The 24,327-nt window shown below is 44.4% G+C and overlaps 1 protein-coding gene across 1 annotated transcript in view; it reads right to left on the minus strand.

Moving 5' to 3' along the window:
* The window catches only part of ADCY2 (adenylate cyclase 2), a 463,502-nt gene that overhangs the window by 215,594 nt on the left and 223,581 nt on the right, over positions 1 to 24,327 (minus strand). Inside the window, exon 4 of the mRNA XM_069556147.1 lies at positions 6,872 to 7,021. Coding sequence (XP_069412248.1) covers positions 6,872 to 7,021 — 150 coding nt within the window. The remainder of the gene's footprint in view (positions 1 to 6,871; positions 7,022 to 24,327) is intronic.

Below are 24,327 nucleotides of genomic sequence, written 5' to 3' on the forward strand. Positions count from 1 at the left end.
TTCCAGGAGTTAGTGATGGACAGGGAGGCCTGGCGTGCTGCAGTCCATGGGGTCTCAAAGAGTCGGACACGACTGAGCGACTGAACTGAACTGAATTGAGGGCATGATGTCATGAGAACTCAATGCAAGACCAGCTCATGATCACTTTCTTAACAGGACACCACTTTGAATGCTAGAAAGACTCTGAAATTTGGTAAGAAATTAAGTAGAACAACTTCCATCAGAGGAACCAAGACATGGAGAAGTGAGAGAATTTGACCAAGGTCATACAAAGAGATAACATAACCCAGATTCAACTCAGGCGGTCTGCCTCCAGGGTGCACCGCAGAATGGAAATCCAGCCACAGACAGATTTAACACTGTGGCTTCTTGTGGGAATGATCTTGCATGCAAATTTCTAACAGTCTCATGGACAATATGTGGCTTACCACGGCAATGCATAACCTAATGATGTCAGAGAAGTGTGTGATACTGTCTTATGCTTCCTTATGTAACTAGTAATGGAAAACAACATAGCTAACTTAAAAAGTCCTTTACGGGTAAGAAAAAATCTCTATTCTCAAAGATAACTCCAAAAAGCTTAGGCAGAACCAACATGAGAGGCAGAAATATCCACACTTAAGAGCTGAGTGGTCTTGGACAAGTAACTTGACAGTTCAGTTCAGTTCAGCCGCTCAGTCGTGTCCGACTCTTTGCCACCCCATGAATCGCAGCACGCCAGGCCTCCATGTCCATCACCATCTCCCGGAGTTCACTCAGACTCACGTCCATCGAGCCACGAGACTCACGTGATGCCATCCAGCCATCTCATCCTCTGTCATCCTCTTCTCCTGCCCCCAATCCCTCCCAGCATCACGGTCTTTTCCAATGAGTCAGCTCTTCAGTTACTTTGACTTAAGTGGGAAAAGAGACTTAGGTCATGGAGTTCATAAGTATATTAAGAAGACAGGATGGTTGGCTGAATAATGAACCTGTAAAAAGCACCCTGCTCAATTAATAGTCCCCAGAACCCGTGACTGTGTTACCTTATATGGAAAACCCAGAACTTCAAAGATATAATTAAGGACCTTGAGGTGGGGAGATTTTCCTGGATTACCCTTATGGCGGGGAGGCAGGAGGGATAATGAAAGGGTAGGAAGAAGATGCAAGAGCACAGTCAGAGATCTGAGAAGGGGGGGAGAGAAAGACAGACAGAGAGAGAGGAGAGAGAGGCTGGAATCTGTGTTGCTGGATTTGAGGATGGAGGAAGTAGCTGGGACCTGAGGATTCAGGAAGGCTCTAGAAGCTTGAAAAGGCAACTGGATTCTGCCCTCAGAGCCTCCAGGAATCCAGCGCTGCCAGCACCGTGACAGAACTCACGAGACTGATTTTGGACCTCGGATCTCCAGAACTATACAATGCTGAATTTGTTCTGTTTAAGCCACTGGGCTTGTGGTCATTTGTCACAACAGCAATAGGAACCTGGTAGCACAGCAAATGTGAAAGAACTAAGTAGGCAGCCTGGCTCGTTCCTTCTGTTATCCATTCCCTCGTGAAAAGGAACCACGTTTTAGCATCCCAAACCGGAAACAGCTCCAACACACTCTACCTAGCATTTTAAATGATTTGCGCAATACATCTGGTAATGCCCTAACATTACCGGCTATCGTATCAGGATAAAGATGGATACGTTTATTATCTACTCAACCATGAACACAAAAGGACCACTTACTTGTTCCATTGAAATCTGCACAATTTTGCCCCCAAGGAGACACAGGGAGCCTACTGGTTCACTAAGGCCCCACAGTGGGGAACAGTTCAGGAATAACACGGTGTCCCCACCTCACTTGACTAGCATTCTCCACTGAAAGGCATATTGTATCATATTCAACCCACAGGGTGTTTCCAGAAGAAGGCAGTCCACATTAAGATTCTCACAATTACATTATTTGAAAACAAAGACAACATATAAATCGAAGCGTGTTTATTTTCTCTCTATAAAAAAAGCAAACCTAGTTTTCAGTCCTACAGAGGCCACAGTTATTTCCACTGCCCCAGCAGTTAAGAGAGAGGGTTTCTGTTTTGCCCTGACTCCAGCTCTCGTCAATTCCGGAGCGTCTATTACACACTCCAGGGAGAAACACCTCTGTTGACTCAGGCTTGATAAAGAGCCTCTATTGCACTGACATGGTGCACAAGAAATGGCTTTTACTGCAGGATGTGAAACTTAAGACAGAAGTCAAACACACCACTTTCAGGCCCCAAAGGCGGCTTCAGTACTAATTGAGTGCATTAAGTTTCTCACTTACTAAGAAAAAAAAAAATAGTGTTTACCCACGAGGGCATTTTTAGGGCAAGAACACAAACACTGAGAAAACCTCTGCTCACATTTTTCATTCCTTCTTCTCCTCAAATCTTAGAGTACAAATAGCCACGTTGTTCAAAAATGGTTTTAATCACTAGAAATTTACCTCATTTGCATCTAGGAAAAAAAAAAGCACAAAATTTGAAGAAAAGAAAGTACAGAGTTGAGTGATTTTGAAAAGACTGTAGAATCCCTAGACCCTTCCCAGTAATCTCAACTGTGTTGATAACCCCTAGCGGGGCTGCACAAGGACCAGCTTCCTGGGCTCACAGGACATCTGCCCTCCTCCCCAAGGTCTGAGCATGGCAGGGAGTAAAGCTGCAAAAGGCACCCGGTAACTATTCAAAATGGCGGCCCTCAGCCTCCAGGAGTGTCAACTCATTCTGTGGTAACTGGAGATACAACCTTAAAATGGATGCAAAGATTTTATCCAGATGGGGGCTGAAACAAATCATCTAACCCCCCTACACCTGAATGAAGCACTCTCAAGGACACTGTTGTTTGCCTCAGTGACTGCAAATGAAGCAAATATACAATATACATACACCATATACAGGTATCTATCTATAGATACAGACAAAGATATACATACACATCTGAATCACTTTGTTATACTCCTGACACAACACTGTAAATCAACTACACGTCAAAAAAATTTTTTTTGTGTTTTGTGGCAATGGATGGATAAGAAATGACACATGGAGTCCTCAGAGCTTACTTTGGTCTGTGGCAACACCAGCATCATGGTCTCTGAGGCCACTCTTCTGTATGAGGGGCACCTAGCTTGTCACTGGCTAACTTTTGTTTCCTTAAATCTGTACATTCATACCTCACTGATTTTATTAATTATGGAAATTTTTCATTCCCATTTAATTACATGCTGGTCTGGAAGAAAACAAATAGGAAAAGGAGTACGTCAAGGCTGTATATTGTCACCCTGCTTATTTAACTTCTATGCAGAGCACATCATGAGAAACGCTGGGCTGGAAGAAGCACAAGCTGGAATCAAGATTGCCAGGAGAAATATCAATCACCTCAGATATGCAGATGACACCACCCTTATGGCAGAAAGTGAAGAGGAACTAAAAAGCCTCTTGATGAAAGTGAAAGAGGAGAGTGAAAAAGTTGGCTTAAAGCTCAACATTCAGAAAATGAAGATCATGGCATCTGGTCCCATCACTTCATGGCAAATAGATGGGGAAACGGTGGAAACAGTGTCAGACTTTATTTTTTTGGGCTCCAAAATCACTGCAGATGGTGATTGCAGCCATGAAATTAAAAGACACTTACTCCTTGGAAGGCAAGTTATGCCCAACCTAGACAGCATATTAAAAAGCAGAGACATTACTTTGCCAACAAAGGTCCATCTAGTCAAGGCTATGCTTTTCCCAGTGGTCATGTATGGATGTCAGAGTTGGACTGTGAAGGCTGAGTACCAAAGAATTGATGCTTTTGAACTGTGGTGTTGGAGAAGACTCTTGAGAGTCCCTTGGACTGCAAGGAGATCCAGCCAGTCCATCCTAAAGGAGATCAGTCCTAGGTGTTCATTGGAAGGACTGATGCTGAAGCTGAAACTTCAATACTTTGGCCACCTCATATGAAGATTTGACTCACTGGAAAGACTGATGCTGGGAGGGATTGGGGGAAGGAGGAGAAGGGGACAACAGAGGATGAGATGCACCGGCTCGATGGATGTGAGTTTGAATGAACTCCGGGAGTTGGTGATGGACAGGGAGGCCTGGCATGCTACAGTTCATGGGGTCACAAAGACTGGGACACGACTGAGTGACTGAACTGAACTGAACTGAACTGAACTGGAGGAAAAAAAAAAACAACAACTATGGACCTTTATTCTATCCTAGAAACATAGTTTTCAAAATCTTAACAGAAGTACTGCATTCTGGGCCCTAGACCCTGACAGCTCACTCCCAACTTTGGTAGCAAAATTCGTACATTGTGTCAAATTATATTTTATTAAACATCACTGGAAGGACTGATGCTGAAGCAAACCCTCCAATACGTTGGCTGATGCAAACGGCCAACTCGTTGGAAAACACCCTGATGCTGAGAACGACTGAGGGCAAAAGGAGAAGAGGGGGGCAGAGGATAAGATGGTTGGTCAGATAGCATCATAGACTCGGTGGACATGAACCTGGGCAAGCTCCAGGAGATAGTGAGGGACAGGGAGGCCTGGAGCGTCACAATCCATGGGGTAGCAAAGAGTCAGACACAACTGAGCGCCTGAACAACAACAACAAAATATAAGTTCTTCTTTTTCTTCAGTGTCCCTTTTCTCCTTACATATTTTAAAAAAGATCCTTGACTCTTTTTCCTAGAACTTGTAAATAGATGTTCTAATAGTATCTCCCATGATGGTTCCACAAAGTCTGTAACACGAGGTGTGCCTCACTGGTCTAGCTCTGGAGCCACGTAAGGTCAGAGCATCGCCTTTCTGACCACATGGACCCAGAGATCATGGCGACAAGGGATGACATTTGGTCTTGGCTGCTCAAGGTCTCTTCATGGAAAGAGGCAGTGTAGAAAAGGTCAACAGCCTGACTTAGTGTTCTGTCAAAGCTGGTACTATAAATATTAGGTTATATAATCCGCTGACTTGGAATTTCAGTTCTTCCTAACCTTGGTGAAGGTGATGGAAAAGAAAGTTAAATATGACTGGCGGGACCAAACGTATCCAGTCACCACTGTTTGAAAAAGGAAGCAGCTGCTGCTGCTGCTAAGTCACTTCAGTCGTATCCGACTCTGTGCAGCCCCATAGACAGCAGCCCACTAGGCTCCTCTGTCTCTGGGGTTCTCCAGGCAAGAATACTGGAGTGGGTTGCCATTTCCTTCTCCAATGCATGAAAGTGAAAAGCAAAAGTGAAGTTGCTCAGTCGTGCCCAACTCTTAGCAACCCCATGGACTGCAGCCTACCAGGCTCCTCCATCCATGGGATTTTCCAGGCAAGAGTGCTAGAGAGGGGTGCCATTGCCTTCTCCAGAAAAAGGAAGCGGTCTACCTTACAACATTTGAACTCTGTAGAGGGAACAATTGTGAAGACTAAGTGCTGTGTGTTGAAACTACAGAATTTTCTAGAACCTAGATTTGAACCATTACTGAACATGAATAAATGCATAGTATATGAAGTTTTACTGGTTAACTGTCCCATGTTAACAACTGTCTATTTCTCTTGATGCAATCCAGAGTTTGATATACATAGAGACCAAAGAATTAAACAGTAATTACTGAATACTTCTGCTAGGCATGTTGCAAAACAAAATGTTTTTAAAACAACCCATTAGATTTGCTAATATCGGTGAGAAAGCAATGTTTACAGCCACACGCCAATGCCTAGAATCATGCCCTCCACAATCTAGGTGCTCAATTAATATTTATTAGATGAACAAACAGAACTCCCTGTTTTCAAAAAGGAGTACAATTACTATTCATCAGTTCATACACAAATAAAAGTCTAGTATAAGTATTTAAGGGATTTTTTTTTGCTCTCACCACCATAAATACATTTTAATACAATGATATAAAATGGACTAAATACAATTTAATGAATGATAGTGACACAATTATGTGTCAAATACTGATGAATGCACTCAGAGAAGGGACTGTGGGTTTCATGCTAGAGAGTCATGCTAACAACCATCATCTTTAGAGATGGAAACTGGGTTCCTGCTGATAAATTGGAAAACTCAAGGGCAAAAAGAAAACTGTTCACATGGATCTTCTGCTGAGACCTGACGTTAAACGTGTCAAGTACAGGACCCCACCTTGGTTTCCCCTCCAAAGCAAGTCTGCTTCATCTGCTGGCCACCATCTTGGATGAGACCACGTGGCTTTGCTCCTTCCACCCCTGGTTTATCTCCATTTCTTATTTTTACAGCATGTCATCAGAGCCTATGTATTCTCCTGATGTATGTGTCCATGTATCACCCACAGCAATGACAGCCCCTGACACTACAACTATTTCCCTACCAGACCCTCCCTCCCAACTCCAATCATCTCCCTCAAGGACAAGTTCACGCATCTCATCTCATTCCATCACCTCATCCCATTTCAGCATCCCAGGTGGAAAACAGACAGTAAACGAAGTACTGTTAATGGCACAGGCAGATTTCAGCTGGGACAAACCCTGGCCACAAACACTGCCACAGAGAAATGTGCTGTAACCAACAATGAGCATCTTAACCAAGAGTCACTATAGTAATCACCAGTATCATTATTATTTGAATTTCCCCAGCCTCGTGTTGATGGTGGTTGATGCAGCTGTCAGCACGTGGGTGATCCTGGGGGTGGGGGCTGGGTTTGAGTCTGAAGATGCCATCTCTGCTCTTCAGTTTACAATTCAATCCACTGGGCATACAGCCCAAAGCTGGGCGGGCAGGACGACCAGATGGCTACTCTGGCTTCCTGCTGATGCCCGTCAGTGGATGAACTGCACCCTCGACATTAGCAGTGACAACATCATTCCAATACCATCTCAAATAACGTGGAAGTAACACCGAAGGTGTATTTTACCTGCTGACGTTTTTCAAATTCCAGCTTGATCCGGGACTTGATGCAGTTGCACGTGTCCTGATACGTCTGCTGCAGAGCAAGCTCCATGAGGTGCTTATGGTACGCCCCTGCCAGGTTCCCACAGATGAAGATGATCACGTTGGCCAGGATCTGAGGACACAAAGAGCCACTCAATAGGGTGAGCATTTATCGTTCACGAACACAACAACACAAGGTACTTGGGCAAGAGTCTGCAAAGAGATGACTCTGCTCAAGGTTGATTTCATTTCTGTACCAAAACTAACATTTTTATTTATTTAACAAAAATGGATCCCATCTGCTTCTTGGATCCGTGCCCTCTCACAGGTAATTTTGCTGTCCTCCCTTATCTTTGGGCTCAGCCATGTAATCTGTTTGGAAGAAAAGCTATGACAAACCTAGATAGCATATTAAGCAGCTGAGACATTACCTTGCCTACAAAGGTCCGTCTAGTCAAAGCTATGATTTTTCCACTAAGTCATGTATGGATGTGAGAGTTGGACCATGAAGAAGGCTGAGCCCTGAAGAATTGATGCTTTTTGAACTATGGTGTTGAAGACTCTTGAGTCCCTTAGACTGCAAGGAGATCACACCAGTCAATCCTAAAGGGAATTAATCTTGAATATTTATTGGAAGGACTGATGCTGAAGTTGAAGCTCCAATCCTTTGGCCACCTGATGTGAAAGGCTGACTCATTAGAAAAGAGCCTGACACTGGGAAAGATTAAAGGCAGGAGGAGAAGGGGATGACAGAGGATGAGATGGTTGGATGGCTCTGTTGATTCAATGGTCATGAGTTTGAGCAAGCTCTGGGAGATGGTGAAGGACAGGGAGGCCTGGCGTGCTGCATTGCATGGGGTTGCAAAGAGTCGGACACGGCTGAGTGACTGAACAACAACAAACGTGATCTGCTGCAGCTAATGCCGTGTGGGTGGGAGTAACTGAGAGCCAGATCCAGCCCAGGTTTGGAAGGTCTGGCATGTTTGGGGTGCCTCTTTTGTATCTCATCAGGAAAAGAACATGGAAGATGAGGTACCCCTGGAACAGAGACTGGCAGCCAACCCACAGTCCACTACTGTGGGCACCAAGATTTCATGGTTCTTACTCAGCATTATCATGATACTAGGTGACTGATGCAGATTGTTGTCACATGGAACCTGTGTTCACTGAGCCTAGAGAAGGCATACTCACCATTACCTAGAATCTATGTAAGAATATAGGACCCTTTCAAAGCACATCACTTGTTCCTCTGTTGATCAAAACAATTTGGGTTCACAAAAATTTGGGGTGAAAGAGAAAATATAGAAAAGTTGAAAACAACCTATAATTGTCCTGCCCAGGAAGAACACTCAGCTGTCCATACGATCTTACTTTAGCCCTTTCACTCTTCGCTTCTGCAAAAGGACCATCTCTTTCTTCACTAAAGATTCTGCAAACTGTGTCACTGCTGGGTTTGCTTTGAAGAATAGCAGCCCAAAGAAGCAGGAACGAGAAGCCCTAACACAAACCAGATGGCCCAGAATTAGAAGAACTGTCTCTCTCCTTATTAGGCGCAGCGGAAATAATAATAATAATAACCATGCTTATCTATGAGAGCTTCTTCTTTTTTTTTTCCTTAAAAATGCCATCAAAGATGCAAACATTTTAGGAAGTCAGTTCTTCCAAAATAAGAACCAAATGGAAGCAACGTTATTGAATGAAGCCATCCTCAGTGCCCTGGGCTCCCCTAGCAGGAAGGACGAAAGGGCGTCTCTGTTACTACACTGTCGGCCTGACCCAGGGCCCTGGCAGCTTTGCGATGTCAAGGTTCTTAAGGAAAAGCCTTCTTTTGGTCATTTGTTCGTTAATCTGGGCAATGGATGTGGCATTGCTTCAAACAACATGTTATTCCAACCCTCTGTGGCTACAGATAATCGGAAAGAATGCATTTATGGATTTTTATTCAGATATGCAACGAAATGCTCAAGAAATAAACAGCTAAGCATTTTAATGCCAAGCAGTTATGGCATTTCTCTTCTGGTGGAAAATTTAATCAAATTACAAGCATTTTCCTGATACCTGCTTTCATCCTAAAGTACTGTATTCTAAGGTTAATAGAATTAGTCCTGGTATTTTAATAACTACACACATTTACAAATGTGACTGATGTCCTAGAGCATTTTTCTTTCAAAAGGGCGCATTTATATTATGACTCTAGGAAACCTAGGGCACAAGGAAGTGATGCAGTTGGGATTTTCTTTTCAAAACTAATATCACAGCATCTTGTTTCCTAGAAGATGTTAAGCAGAAGACACAGTAAAAAATCCTATTTTCACAACGTTGGATTTATTTTATAACATCATACTGTCTTGATGCTTTCTTTTATCTGATTGCTTCATTTAGCCCCTCTCACATCTGTCAGAAAATAGGAGGGGAAACTTGGCCTCTCAAGGGACATCGTGAAGAAAATAAATTGTTTAAGGTAATAACAACAGTAGGCTGAAGATGCAAACTCAGCCTTGAAATGGAGCGTGACCCATGCTCCAGAGTCTGTGCAAACCGGACTCCGCCCACTCGCCACAGAGACAGGGTCCTCTGTCACTTTCCACATCCCCATCGTCACTTGACGTGTGTCAGGGAGGAGTCATCAGCACTTGTCCGTGATTCTTAGGAGATGCATAAAACACCAATCCTGTGCTGGTGGGAAGGCTGGTATTTACCAGAAAACTGGTTCTGTTTCTTTCACCGCATCATCATTGATCTTCCAAACATACCTCATTTCATCCTTGCAAGAGTCCAAAAAGTAAAACACCCAGGAGGGTGGCCCCTCTTGTTATTTCATCTTATAGGTGAAGAAACAAAGTTCTAACATATTCAGAGAGTGGAGGGTAAGCCCCTGAAGACTTTAAAGGATTGTCCTGGACCACTGCCACAAGACCAAATTTGGCTTAAATAAAACATGACCCCAGGAAATGAGTCAGGATGGGTTCACCCAATGCAATTCAACTCTCTACTAGGGTATGGGGAAAGTGATTCTGAAGAATTTCCAAAGAGACCTGTGTAAGCGCTGAAAGTAGCTAACATGGTTTTCCTTTAGAGAGCATTTGCATTTGATGCTATAAAGCGCCTCCATCATTTAAAGTCCTTTTAAGTGGCTACAGTTTGGAGACCACACTGTGGTCCCCAGAGCACTTGATCGTGACACTGGAGTTGTTGGTATGCCCAAGTACTCAGAGCAAAGTAACGAAGTGAGGCTGATTCTAACTGGGTCAGGGGACCAGAGAAGAATGAGCTGAGCAGCGTTCCTTCTTTTGATAAATTAGTTTTTATTGCAGTAAAGTTGCTTTACAATGTTGTGTTAGTTTCTGCTGTACAGCAAAGTGAATTAGCTATTTTTTGCTGTTTAGTTGCTAAGTTGTGTCCGACTCTTGGATTCCATAGACTATAGCCCACCAGGCTCCTCTGTCCATGGGATTCTCCAGGCAAGAATACTGCAGTGGGTTGCCATTTCCTCTTCCAGGGGATTTTCCGGACCCAGGGATCAAACCCACATCTTTGGCATTGACAGGTGGGTCCTTAAGCACTGTGCCACCTGAGCAGCCCGAATCAGCTATATGCGCGCACATATCCCCTCGTATTCGGATTTCCTTCCCACTTAGGTCACCACAGAGCGTTGAGTAGAGTTCCCTGTCCTACTCAGTAGGTTCTCATTAGTTAATCTATTTTATCTATGTCTGTGTCTTTAATTCCCATGCAGGGTTATTTCACCTGGGCAAAGGACATTTAAGGAAGGGACCTCAGTGTCTTCAAACATTCGAGGAATTATCACAAGGATTTGGTGGCCACTCAGGTCCTCTGTGACTGTTTTCAGTTCAGTTCAGTCACTCAGTCATGTCTGACTCTTTGCGACCCCATGAACCATAGCACGCCAGGCCTTCCTGTCCATCACCAACTCCCAGAGTCCACTCAAACTCAAGTCCATTGATGCCATCTAGCCATCTCATCCTCTGTCAATCCCTTCTCCTCCTGCCTTCAATCTTCCCCAGCATCAGGGTCTTTTCAAATGAGTCAGCTCTTCACATCAGGTGGCCAAAATATTGGAGTTTCAGCTTCAATATCAATCCTTCCAATGAACACCTAGGACTGATCTCCTTTAGGATGGACTGGTTGGATCTCCTTGCAGTCCAAGGGACTCTCAGGAGTCTTCTCCAACACCACAGTTCAAAAGCATCAATTCTTTGGCGCTCAGCCTTCTTCACAGTCCAACTCTCACATCCATACACTACCACTGGAAAAACCATAGCCTTGACTAGATGGACCTTTGTTGGCAAAGTAATGTCTCTGCTTTTTAATATGCTGTCTAGGCTGGTCATAACTTTCCTTCCAAGGAGTAAGCATCTTTTAATTTCATGGCTGCAATCACCATCTGCAGTGACTTTGGAGCCTAGAAAAATAAAGTCAGCCACTGTTTTCACTGTTTCCCCATCTATTTGCCATGAAGTGATGGGATCAGATGCCATGATGTTAGTTTTCTGAATGTTGAGCTTTAAGCCAACTTTTTCACTGTCCTCTTTCACTTTGAGTTTTAAAATTGTTCAGTTCTCTCATTCTTATCTTAGGTTCAGGGCTGCGAACTACAAGGTTCACAGATGTCAGCAGTCGGGATACATGCCAGCTGAGTGTGGGGTGAGGCAGTGGTACTGAGGAAGCCCCATCCCTCAAAGCCATTCGCTCTGTGAGCGAACTGCACAGGGCTGGGGGAGAAAGGACATCACAGAATTTAAAACAGGTCCTCAGCTTAAAACAAACAGATCATAAATATGCAAAAACACCAATTATAAGTCAAAGGAAAATAAAAGGGATTATAAGAACTCGATGAACAGAGCTGCAAATGAATATTCAGCAAGCTTACTGCATCTCGTATGCAGCAAATTTGGCTTAAATAAAACAATGTTCTTGCTTGGGAGAGAAAATGATCAGGTACAATCTCCCTTAACTGAGCTCTCAAACACGGCTTCAGAGAATCCCAATCCCATCTCCTCGGCATTTTGTTGCAACCCCCAAAGAATTTCATTCGTGCTATGCCCTGGCCTCAGGACCTCTGCTTTTAATCCATCTCTTGTAGTTGGTTTCTAAGTCGTGTCCAGCTCTTTGCAACCCCAAGGACTGTAGAAGACCAGGCTCCTTTGTCCTGCACTATTTCCCAGAGTTTACGCAAACTCATGTCCATTGGGTCTGTGATGCCATCCAACCATCTCATCCTCTGTTGCCCCCTTCTCCTCCTGCCATCAATCTTTCCCAGCACCAGGGTCTTTTCCAGTGACTTAGCTCTTTGTCTCAGTCTTTTAGTGTGGACCAGACACATGGCGCTTTGGTTAATAACATCCAGTGACTTTCAGATCATGTGTTGGAACCTTCTTTAAATTTAACATCCCTCCAGATGAGGAGGAGTAGAGTCAGAAAGGGCTTCCCTGGCGGCTCAGTGGTAAAGCATCTGCCTGCGATGGAGGGAGACATCCCTGGGTCAGGAAGATTTCCTGGAGAGAGAAACAGCAGCATACTCCAGTCTTCTTGCCTGGACAATCTCAAGGACAGCGAGCTTGGCGGGGTGTGGTCCATCGGGTCACAGGGTCAGACATGACTGAGCCTGAGCATGCTGAGAGTCAGAAGGTATTACGAGCTGAATGCATACACTGGGAGGGCGGGGGGTCCTTCCCACAGGCATACACTGAAGCCCTGCTCCCAGTGTGATGCTGTCAGGGGCTGGGGCCCTTGGGAGGGAATTTGGTTTCGATGAGGTCATGAGTGTCCACCTTTATGATGAGATTAGTGTCCTTATAAGGAAAGGAAGAAACTGTCTGTCTTTCTGCCATGAGAGAAAGGGGGCTGTCCGCCAGGAAGAGGGCCCTCACCAGAAGGGAATCATCGGGCACTTTGGTCTCAGACTTGCCAGCCTCCGGAAGTATGAACAGTAAGTATCTCCTTTTGGCACTCCCTGCTTCTGGTGTTTTGCTATGGCAGCCTGAGCTATGACAGAAAGTTAAGAAGAAAACTGAAAGACCAACCATCTCAACAATGGTTGTTATTAGGCTTTGGTTTGTTCAACTAGAATTACAAACTGGGTGTCAAATGCAATTTAATTTCCTATGGAAAAGGCCACTAGAAATATGGTACTGTTGGCGATGGTGATTATTTTCATTATTCTCTTTTCTATTAGAGCTGTTATTATTAAGTCTTTTGGAATAGCATACAGTTTTTGAGACATCATACATCACTTCTGAATTATGTTATTTTTTCCAGCTATATTTGGGATAAAGGGCTAAGGCTAAAGAATCTTCTTAGGGTTCAAGTTCAGTATCACAGCTAAGTAAAATTGCAGGGGTGTTTGAGAGTCACTTCCTCACTCAGCTCATTACAAGCCAATAAGAAGAGACTCGAGATCTTGATAAGTTCCTCCCACAATTAAGTCATTGAAAACACAACTTCCATAGAAGAAGGGAAAGCTGACTTCACCAGGCAGAAACCCAGACTTGGATGTCTCAGCTCAGGGACTGCAAATTTGAAACTGACGGGGAGAAAGCTGGTTTGATTAATAGTTTAGAATAGTGAAAAGAAGACAAAACATAGAGTTTCCAATGTTTAGAACTCAGTGGAAGGAGATTGCTGAAGGCTGCCTCCCCCAAGATCCATAGCTCGCATCTCTTTGCACATTTGTCCTCTCATCCAGTTCGTCCCTGATTTCAAGCTCGTGGAAGAATCTTGGCTTTCTGAGCTTAGTTCTTCTCTACCACAGGAAGAGACAAGCAATCAAAGAAACTCTACGGAGGGAGGGAACCGCTACCTCCGTAACTCGCAATCCATCCCCAGTGCCCAAAGTGGGCCCAATCATTTCTGTCTTGATGCTGATTATTCTGTGGGTCATTTCTGCAAAGTAAGGCTCTCAGGCAGTTTTCTCCACACTCCCTGTGTTTCACAGAGCTGGACTGGGAGTTTACCTGTGATTACAAAGCACTTTGTAAAAAAAAAATAGTTCAGACCTTCCTTTTTGTAATTAATTACTGAGTTAATTAATGTTGGCTGTGCTAGTCTTCATTGCTGCAGAGGCTTCCTCTAGTTGCAGTGGGAGGCCTCTAGGGTGGCTGGGCTCAGTACTGCAGCTCGAGGGTCCCAGAGCACGGGCTCAGGAGTTGTGGTGCCTGGGCTGAGGTGCTCTGAAGCCCATGGGGTCTTTCAGGATCAGGGATCTGACATTTGTTTCCTGCACGGGCAGGCGGATTCTTAACCATGAAGCACTTTTGTTAGAGTCGCTCTCTGTCTGGTCCAAACTGCCTTCTGCCCCAGAGCCTGCTGGCTTGGTGACTTCTTAATGATTACATCTGACACTCGGTCAGCCAATCAATGATTAACTGAACTTTACATGTTTACCAATACCCAACAGAAGCCACTATCTCCCTGGTCTTTGTGAGGCCAGAAAGTTGAATGAAGGTTAATTGTTCTAAAGAGGTTCCACTCGTTCAGAACCCCAGGGGGTCCCGTGGTCCTGGATTATCCAACAGGCTTAACAGATGCTGGTTGCTGTGCCCTCCTGACCCCTCTGCCTCATGCGTAATGACATGTACACAATAGAAGAACACGCTCTAAGTGCTGCGTCTCATGTGTTTCGAAACCTTAGAAACATGTCATTATATGTTATTTAAAGCCAAAATTTTATTAGCCTTGAATCATCTCCCTTAAGGATTTGCACTAAGCAATATATAATTTGCCCAATTCTGGTGATTTCAGTGGACATAAAAGCGAAAACCAAAGATAACCGAACACACTTTAGGTTAGACTTTCCATTAACTTAGATAATCTCTACTTAATCTGGATCAATGAAATTTAGCTTCATTTAAACAGTCTACATAATTCTCTTCGCTTACTACCATTTTATAGGGGACACATCCATTCATTTAAAAATTGAAGAGCCAGCAGGTTCTTCAGATTCAGTCAACAACCACATGGCCAAGGCACTCAGACACTCCAATTTGTGCAGCTTGGTTTAGGATGAGATGGTACACCACTTCACGCAAGGTAAGTACGTCTCTTCAGCTAACAGTGTACGAGAAGGGAGGCACACCTTTCATGGTTACTCGGGGTACATTTCCTTTGCTACCCCATTGGCAACTTACATTAGGACCTGCTTGTGATGCTACTTCGAATCTACACAATAGGAGATAAATTAGAACTCAGTAAACCACGCATGATATACCCTGCCAACGATGAATGGAGAAGAAGACACCTTTCGAGGTTAAGTGAAATGGACCTAAATGTAGATATCAGACGTAACATGACAGCAAAGGGACGAGCTTGTCAAGGGCAGTAACAGGGCAGGTTTAGCGCAGCCCATCCCGGGCGTAGACCTAAACCCAACAAGAGCAAGCGCATTCATTCAGAAGTGATGGGTTTGCCAAGGCCCGTGCAAACAGTCACAGACTCCAAATACAGGGCAAAAACCAATGAACGCTGTGACTCTCAAGGTCCACTCTGAATTCTTAGTCAGACCAAAAACTATTCCATCAAGTCACGCTGTGATTAAAAAAGATAAGTAACTGCTTGGATGCAAGACTGAGACCTTCTGAGAACTGGAAAACAAAAAAATTTCCTACTGCAAATGAAACTAAATGTTTCATTAATGATACCGATTATGTAAGGGCGTGCCTGGCAGCAGCTTGCCTTTTAAGAGGATGAAAGGCTGAAATGTACTTGAAAGTGGTGTCTCCCCCGAGCGTGCTCCTGAGTTTCTCACCACTTTCTTTCCTCTCCCACTGTGTATTTTCTTGAGGAGTGTGTACTGAAGGAAGGCAAACTCGAATTTTAACCACCGAGACCTGACTCTGGCTTCTGGACAATTTCAGCCAGAGAACAGTCATCGTGTGTATGAGCTAAGTGGCTTTACTCGTGCCTCCGACTCTTTGTGACCTCATGGACTACAGCCCACCAGGCTCCTCTGTCCATGGAGTTCTCCAGGCAAGAATACTGGAGTGAGTATCCATTCCCTTCTCCTATACATTACCTCACTGGTACTCATTTATTTTATAACTAGAAGTCTATACCTTTTGACTGCCCTTCACTCAATCTCCCCAGCAGACTATTGAGTCTTTTTCTACTTTTTAAAATTAAAGTGTAGCTGATTTACAATATATGGCCTTTTTCATATTATCACAAGTAAAATCCTTATTTTTTATACAGAAAGAATGCTCCATTATTTTGTTTGACAGATCTTTCTCAAATATATTTTATCTTCAGATTCTCCTAATATTCTTACAAGGAAGGAATTCATAACTCCATTTTACAGATGAGGAAGCTGTTTTGAGAAAATGTAAATGACCTGACTGGGGAATAGCCAGTGCTAGAGCAATGATTCTAGATCAAGTCCTTTTGGTGACAACTACTCTGTTTTTTGTATGTTATTCTACAATGATTTCAAGATCCAGGAAGTTTTAGCAGACTTAAATACACCCTGATATAAAATCATGAGGCTCCCCAGGTGGCTCGTGGTAAAAAATCCACTTGCCAAGCCGGAGATGCAGATTTGATCCCCGGGTTGGGAAGATCCCTTGGGGAAGGAAATGACAACCCGCTCCAGCAATTTCGCCTGGGAAATCCCATGGACAGAGGAGCCTGGCGAGCCATAGACCATGGGGTGGCAAAGAGTCAGACACGACTGAGCGACTAAGCACCCAGTATGATGTACAGATTCCTGCAGCACAGAGTGACTCAGTTATACACATATATATGCACTCTTTTTTACATTCTTTTCCATCATGGTTTACCCTAAGGGATTGAATATAGTTCCCTGTGCTGTTTTAAACACAGATTATTTATGAGTTCAGTTCAGTTCAGTCTCTCAGTCGTGTCCGACTCTTTGAGACCCATGAATCGCAGCACACCAGGCCTCCCTGTCCATCACCAACTCCCGGAGTTCACTCAGACTCACGTCCATTGAGTCAGTGATGCCATCCAGCCATCTCATCCTCTGTCGTCCCCTTCTCCTCCTGCCCCCAGTCCCTCCCAGCATCAGAGTCTTTTCCAATGAGTCAACTCTTCGCATGAGGAGGCCAAAGTACTGGAGTTTCAGCTTTACCATCATTCCCTCCAAAGAAATCCCAGGCTGATGTCCTTCAGAATGGACTGGTTGGATCTCCTTGCAGTCCAAGGGACTTTCAAGAGTCTTCTCCAACACCACAGTTCAAAAGCATCAATTCTTTGGCACTCAGCCTTCTTCACAGTCCAACTCTCACATCCATACATGACCACAGGAAAAACCATAGCCTTGACTAGATGGACCTTAGTCGGCAAAGTAATGTCTCTGCTTTTGAATATGCTATCTAGGTTGGTCATAACTTTTCTTCCAAGGAGTAAGCATCTTTTAATTTCATGGGTTCAGTCACCATCTGTAGTGATTTTGGAGCCCCCCAAAATAAAGTCTGACACTGTTTCCACTGTTTCCCCATCTATTTCCCATGAAGTGATGGGACCAGAGGCCATGATCTTCGTTTTCTGAATGTTGAGCTTTAAGCCAACTTTTTCACTCTCCATTTTCACTTTCATCAAGAGGCTTTTTATAAGTTATCAGAAAATTCACTTAAAGGTTAACCCCGCATTTCTTAGAAATGGCAACCCACTCCAGTACTCTCGCCTGGAAAGCGCATGGATGGAGGAGCCTGGTAGGCTACAGTCCATGGGGTCACTAAGAGTCAGACATGACTGAGCGACTTCACTTTCACTTTTCCTTTCACGCACTGGAGAAGGAAATGGCAACCCACTCCAGTGTTCTTGCCTGGAGAATCCCAGGGATGGGGGAGCCTGGTGGGCTACATACAGTCCATGGGGTCTCAAAGAGTCTGATACGACTGAGCGACCTCACTCTCACTTTAATCAACTGTGAGAAGGCACACTTGATTCAATCAAAGATATATGAGACTTATCGGCAGCTTACACAGAGGTGTTTGTTTATCTTAAGTAAACCTGACTTGAAAGTATTATTGTGCAGATGTTTGGAAAATGCATAGTAGCAAAAGGCTTAACCTTCTGGGTTTAGGTTTTCTCTGTGTAATCAGTGATTCCAAGTCTACTAGTCCTGTTTGGGGGGGCAACAAGCAGCCATCAAATATAACCCATGAATCCAGCTTCAGTTGAGACTCACCCCAAAGTATGGCATAGGCAAAAGAAGCAAAATCTCATGAAATGACGATTTACAAAAGTACCCATTTGGTTGGCTTCGCACAGTTTCAGCCGATCAAAGAAAATCAGAGTTAAAACTGCAACCTCTGTTTGGGACCATAATGATCACATTTAAAAAATCTCCAGTGTTTTCCAAGTCTAAACACATTTCTGTGATGAACTAACATGCTTCCTGATGGTGCAAAAGAAGTATTTCAAGCCAGGAATGAAACAGAAATCTACCCAAGGTGACTAGAATTACAAACAATGAGTATAAAAAGTTAAAAGTATTCACTTCTATTTCCCTGTGGACATATTACATAATAAACCTGCCCACTAAAATTCCGGAGTAAAATTATTAGATGAGCAGTCCAGAGGTACTAACTTTTTAAGGACAGTAACAAAGAGTAGATATGTTAGTTCATAACTACTGAAGTTCCCTTTATTTTCCATCATATATAAATCAGACATTAACCAATCAGAGCAATAGTGACGATCTTGGAAATTTTTTGATCTGAGAAACAATTTAATGTCTTTTAAAAATGATTTTGCATGGCTTATTTCATGGAATTCGAAATCCAAGAGAAGCAGCAAAGAAGCTTAGTGACACGTGCTTAAAAGACAAAGACAGCATCATCTCTCTCCACTGGGAAGAAGAGACAGGAGATGCAGAGACCCTCAAGATCAGGTGGTCCTGACAGTTGTCTACCCCCCAACTGGAGAAACGGAAATGCTGTGCTCACTGCAGGAGACAGTTTTCACACCTTAGGGATTTCTATAGGCAATCACCGCACTGAAGGATGCTGATGAGAAAACACCACGCCTGGCATCAGAACCACACAGCAGAGGACTTGGAACGGAGGAAGGGGTCTGCTTTTCAGAATATGCATGTAGAAATTTCTCTGTTGAGATGGAATGTGACAACCCAATTCTACCACTCCCAAGAAAAACACTTTTTTAACCTTGATGCCTAAGAAAACCACACAGCCTGGACCTTCACTTTGACTATTAATGGTCTCCAGGCAACAGGGACTTCAGCCTCCAGGTCATTCCTGACGACCTGTCATCAATCCCAGCAGTGAGCAGGTCTGCTCCCCTTCAGGCAGTGCCCTCCCGAAACACAAACGGCACTGCCTTCTTCCTTATTTTTCATTTCACTTGAGACCCAAACCTCAAAGGATTGTTTACTTAAGCTCCTTCTACGTCTTTGGCCTTTGACTCTTCGCATCCCACGTCAAACTATGCAGCAGCCTCGAGAAGCCACTGAAATGACTCTCGTCACAGTCACTAGTTATCTGTGGCCATCGACTCCTTTCTGGGCTCTTCTCATTGAGATTCTGGAACAGCCCAGGACTGGTCCCTTTTTCCTGCCAAGAATCCTGGCCTCTCTCAGGGTCCTGGGTCCCCTGCTCTCTGGGGTCTGCCCATCTCATTGATTTCTCCTGTGTGTCCACGCAGTGGCTAAGTCCAGCCCGACCTGTTGCGACCCCATGGACTGCAGCCTGCCAGGCTTCCCTGTCCTTCACTATCTCCCGGAGTTTGCTCAGATTTGTGTCCACTGAGTCCGTGATGCTATCCAACCACCTCATCCTCTGCCTCCCTCTTCTCCTTCTGCCTTCAACCTTTCCCAGCATCTCTGACTCAAACTTTGTCCCCTCCAGGGCGTTGCCTAGGTCCCTTTCTCTGTCAGCCCCTCCAGTTTTCCCCTTGCAGAGGCATCCATATACCTGGCAACTTCTTCAACACCATCCAAATACCATCAGTCTGCACAAGTACACCTCCAGTCCAGACCTCTGTTCTGCAGTCCAGACTCAGACCTGGCACCTCCCCTTCAGGGTCTATGCTGAATTCTGCACACACCTGCCCTGGTCTGCATCAATTCTCGCTCATGTCCTACCTGGAAATTCAACTCAAGACACTTCTGCCCTCCTTGGGGGGGTCTTTCAACTTGCCCATCTCTCCAGGCTCAAAGCCCTTGTGAAACAGTTCCCTCTGCCCAAGAAACTCCCACCTGGCCCTCTTCCTGTGTGGGACCTGCTCACACCTAGCTTCCATGACAGATCTGCTCTGGGTATGGTCCGTGAGAGCCTGCTGTGATCTACCAGCCGTGTACCTGCTACCTCCTGTGATATCATTTCCTCCCCTAAAGGTAATAGTTCGTATTTACTGATCTGCTTAGTGACTGTCTCTCCAGCTTTGCACCACAAGGACAAGGATCCCATATGCTTTATTCCCTTGAGTATGTATTGGGGAATTCATATAGGCTCTGCCGTAATGTGTACTTGGTATATATTCTTTAAACATGCTGCAAGCATGCTAAGTCACTTCAGTCGTGTCCAACTATTGGCGACCCCGTGGACTGTAGCCCGCCAGACTCCTCTGTCCATGGGATTTTCCAGGCGAGAATACTGGAGTGGGTAGCCATTCCCTTCTCCAGGGAATCTTCCCAACCCAGAGATCGAACCTGGGTCTCTCACATTGCAGGTGGATTCTTTACCATATGAGCCACCAGGGCAGCCCTGAGCCACCAGGATCCTTCTAGGGGAGACACATAGTTTGGGCTATAGAGAATACATCCCTTAAGACATACATTCTCAGTGGGGGCCATATCATCCCCAAATGAACGAGCATTAATTCTTGGGGAAAGCAAAAAATTAGTCTTTTAGTGCATGACACATAGCATACATCACATAAATAGCTATGCAATATACCTGTAGTGTTAAAATTTCATGGGGGTGGGTTAGGAAAAAAAAAAAAAAACATCTAAAAAGCCTCCTTCTAGAGAGAAGTATTGGAGGAAGGTCAAGAAACATTGCCTTAAACACACAAATCCCCACTACAGCTCTGCGGTCACCATGCTCACAGATGACCTTTGGCTCAAGTCCCTTCTTGCTATAGAAAGAGTCTGTGAGAGAAGATTTCATACAACTAACTGGTCTACCTGGTAGGCATATTCCTCAGGATAAATTAATGAATTAGCATTATGGGTCTAAATATCATTCTTTCGCACTTTTGGCAGAGCTTCCCTGGTGGCTCAGATGGTAAAGCGTCTGCCTAAAATGCGGGAGTCCCAGGTTTGATCTCTGGGTTGGGAAGATCCCCTGGAGAAGGAAATGGCAACCCACTCCAGTATCCTTGCCTGGAAAATCCCATGGACAGAGGAACCTGGTAGGCTATAGTCCATGGGGTCATAAAGAGTCAGACACAACTGAGTGACTCCACTTTCGCCAGAGCAGATCAGCCTCCCACGGTTGGTAGAGTTTGGATTACTAACAAGATCGCTCTTCAGACTCTCCAAGTCCAGGGCCACTCCCTGCAGAGACCAGTGTTCAGGCAGACAGACACTACCTGTGCACACCCGCTTCCCCGGAGACACAACTGTCTGATGACATCATTCTTTAAAGCAAGACCAGTTTATTTACGGCTCCATCAGCCACAGATTGAATTCCACCCTTCTTAACCTTTGTATCTCTCCCATTTGATAATGTACATAAATTATACCCAGTTCTGTACCAGTCTCTTCCCATCTCTTACAACCATAATGAATCTAATAAAAACATCACCAGACTATATAAATGCAAATTTCATGCACAGCCCATGCTCTATTTAGAGAACCAGAGATGTGTATTTTAAAGCACGCTATTGATGATAAGTACCATACAAATACATCTCCTGATTTTGTTGTCAGCAATTGGAAAGGCGAGATAAACTTCAATAAGGTACTTTCCTCACCAGAGCCCGCTGCACCTCCTTCCTAAACGGGCTGTGCATTAGAATCACCCAGTGCTTTAAAAAGATGCCTATGTGCCCAGAGCCCACTTGGGAGAGTCAGCAGATTATCATTATTTTTAACCCAAGTCTCCCCCAGTGAATGTGTTGTACGCTACCACTGGAGAAACTAATGTCAGATAAAAAGTAGATGACTAGACCCGAATACCGCCAGAACAAAGAAACAATTCAAGTGGAGAGCAGAGCTGAGAACTGAATAATGGATTGAATAATGGCTAATGCTAATGAGGATGAGCTTCTCGAGGGAAGTGGGGGAGCTTTGCTATTCAAACTAAAGGTGGGAGGTGTGGTGTCATTATTTAAACCAAAGCAAAGACACCCTTCCACTCTCAGAGGAGGGCTCCCTGACTGATTAGGGGAGGGAGATGAATCCTGGAGTAAGAGGACTAGAAAATGAACTTGGATAAAGCTGATGCTGAGTGGTATCTTATAGTGAAGAGACAGAAGGAGATGGAGAAGAGATGAGGTCAGGCCAACCCCAGACACTCACATCTGAAGAGGCAGTGGGATTTTAGAGGACCTACAGTAACAGGTGAACTAGGACCAGGGTAGGGATGGGAAGACAACATGTACACGGCGTGACATCAAAGAAACATTTTAGAGAGGACAGTTATCCGAGTCACTTCCAAAGAAATAGTTCAGGGAGGCCAGGTTTCCCAGTAGCTTCTAAAGATAATGTTTAAATGGACTCTCTCCAGATTAGAGTTCCTACTATCCTGTGTGCGTATGTTTCATTCTAAAAGCAAATAGCAACCACTCAGGCGTTCCTAAGAGAAATGGAAAACTCAAATCCTCCAGTTCGACTTAGTTAACAGATTAGCATCCTGAAGTTATATGTCATTCTCTTTCAGTTTTCGTAGAGCAAGTCAGCCTCCCAGGTTCGACAGCTTTTGGATAAGCAAATCTGATAAAGTTTGGATTATTTAATAAGGGGATCAAACTTGAGAGCTGCCAAAATGCTCCCAGACACAGCCTTTGCTTATAGAAAATGTTCTTAAAGGATCACTGATCAAATTCAGATATACATGTAAAATTGTCTCCATAATCATAAATCTTAAATTTTGCATTAATGGATGATTATTTAATTCATATAGATGCATATTATCTGCATAAGCCTTTCTTTCCGGTCTCTCCTTCCTTCTCAGCCCTGCGTCATGATGGGATACAGATTCAGAGAACAAGGCAGCCTCGTAGTGGTAGTAGCGTTAGTCGCTCAGCCGTGTCCAACTCCTTGCCATCCCGTGGACTGTATTCCACCAGGCTCCTCTGTCCAGGAGATTCTCCAGGCAAGAATACTGGAGTGGGCTGCCATTTCCTTCTCCAGGGGATCTTTCAGACCCAGCAATCAAACCTGGGTCTCTTGCATTGCAGGTGGATTCTTTACCATCTGGGCCACTATGGAAGCCCACACTGCAGCCTATGAGGATACAAGGCTGAGTGAATTTTTTGCAGCAAAAGCAGGGGCTGAGCAGAACCTATGAAGTTTTCTTACACACACTCTATTAACACCAGCCATAGGTTCACTCATAAACATGACCTATTCCCCACCTAAACAGCAGCCTTGCCAGTTTAACAACTTGCCTCTGAATGACTAAGTAGGAGCCTTCTGGCGGCCGAGGTGACCACAGCTCCATGTGCAAAACAGCATGCCCCTGGATATTTAAAGGGAAAGAATTCTGGAGCCTGGTGACTTATGTACTTTGGAGACAACTATTGTCTACTAACTTAAAAGCTGTTCTTATCAATCCTGGCCTCAGACAGGATGGCAATAATAGATCATGTGTGAGGACATCGCGAGCAGGGCAGGCTGGATCACACAGGCACTTTGAGAGAGTGTTAGACTCCAGGGATCAGCAGGTCAAGACCTCCCCATCCCCTTTCCTCTGGGCGTCTCCTCGGAGGCTGGAATTGCACACATTGGTTTCCCCAGGTTCCTGTGTGAAGGGGAGTGGCAGGGGAGGCAGAAGCGAATGAAGTTGGCTTCAGAAGAGAAAGGACCTCTGTGTCAGCTTCTAATTCCCAAAGGAAAAGGAGCAGATTCAATTCACAGGAAGTTCCCACTTAGCCCCTCCATCTACTTGCTGTGAATATGGATATAAGGGCTGAGTCTGCAGCAGACTCCCTATGACCATGAGACAAAAGCCGATGCATTCCTTGAGACTAAGGATCAAAAGACAAAGATCATGGCATCTGGTCCCATCACTTCATGGCAAACAGATGGGGAAACACTGGAAACAGTGACAGATTTCATTTTCTTGGGCTCCAAAGTCACTGAAGATGGTGACTGCAGGCATGAAATTATAAGACACTTGCTCCTTGGAAGAAAAGCTATGACCAACCTAGACAGCAAATTAAAAAGCAGAGACATTACTTTGCCTAAAGATCCACCTAGTCAAAGCTATGGTTTTTCCAGTAGTCATGTATGGATGTGAGAGTTGGACTATAAAGAAGGCTGAGCACTAAAGAATT

Source organism: Ovis canadensis, chromosome 16 (assembly GCF_042477335.2).
Source record: "Ovis canadensis isolate MfBH-ARS-UI-01 breed Bighorn chromosome 16, ARS-UI_OviCan_v2, whole genome shotgun sequence".
Lineage (NCBI taxonomy): Eukaryota > Metazoa > Chordata > Mammalia > Artiodactyla > Bovidae > Ovis > Ovis canadensis.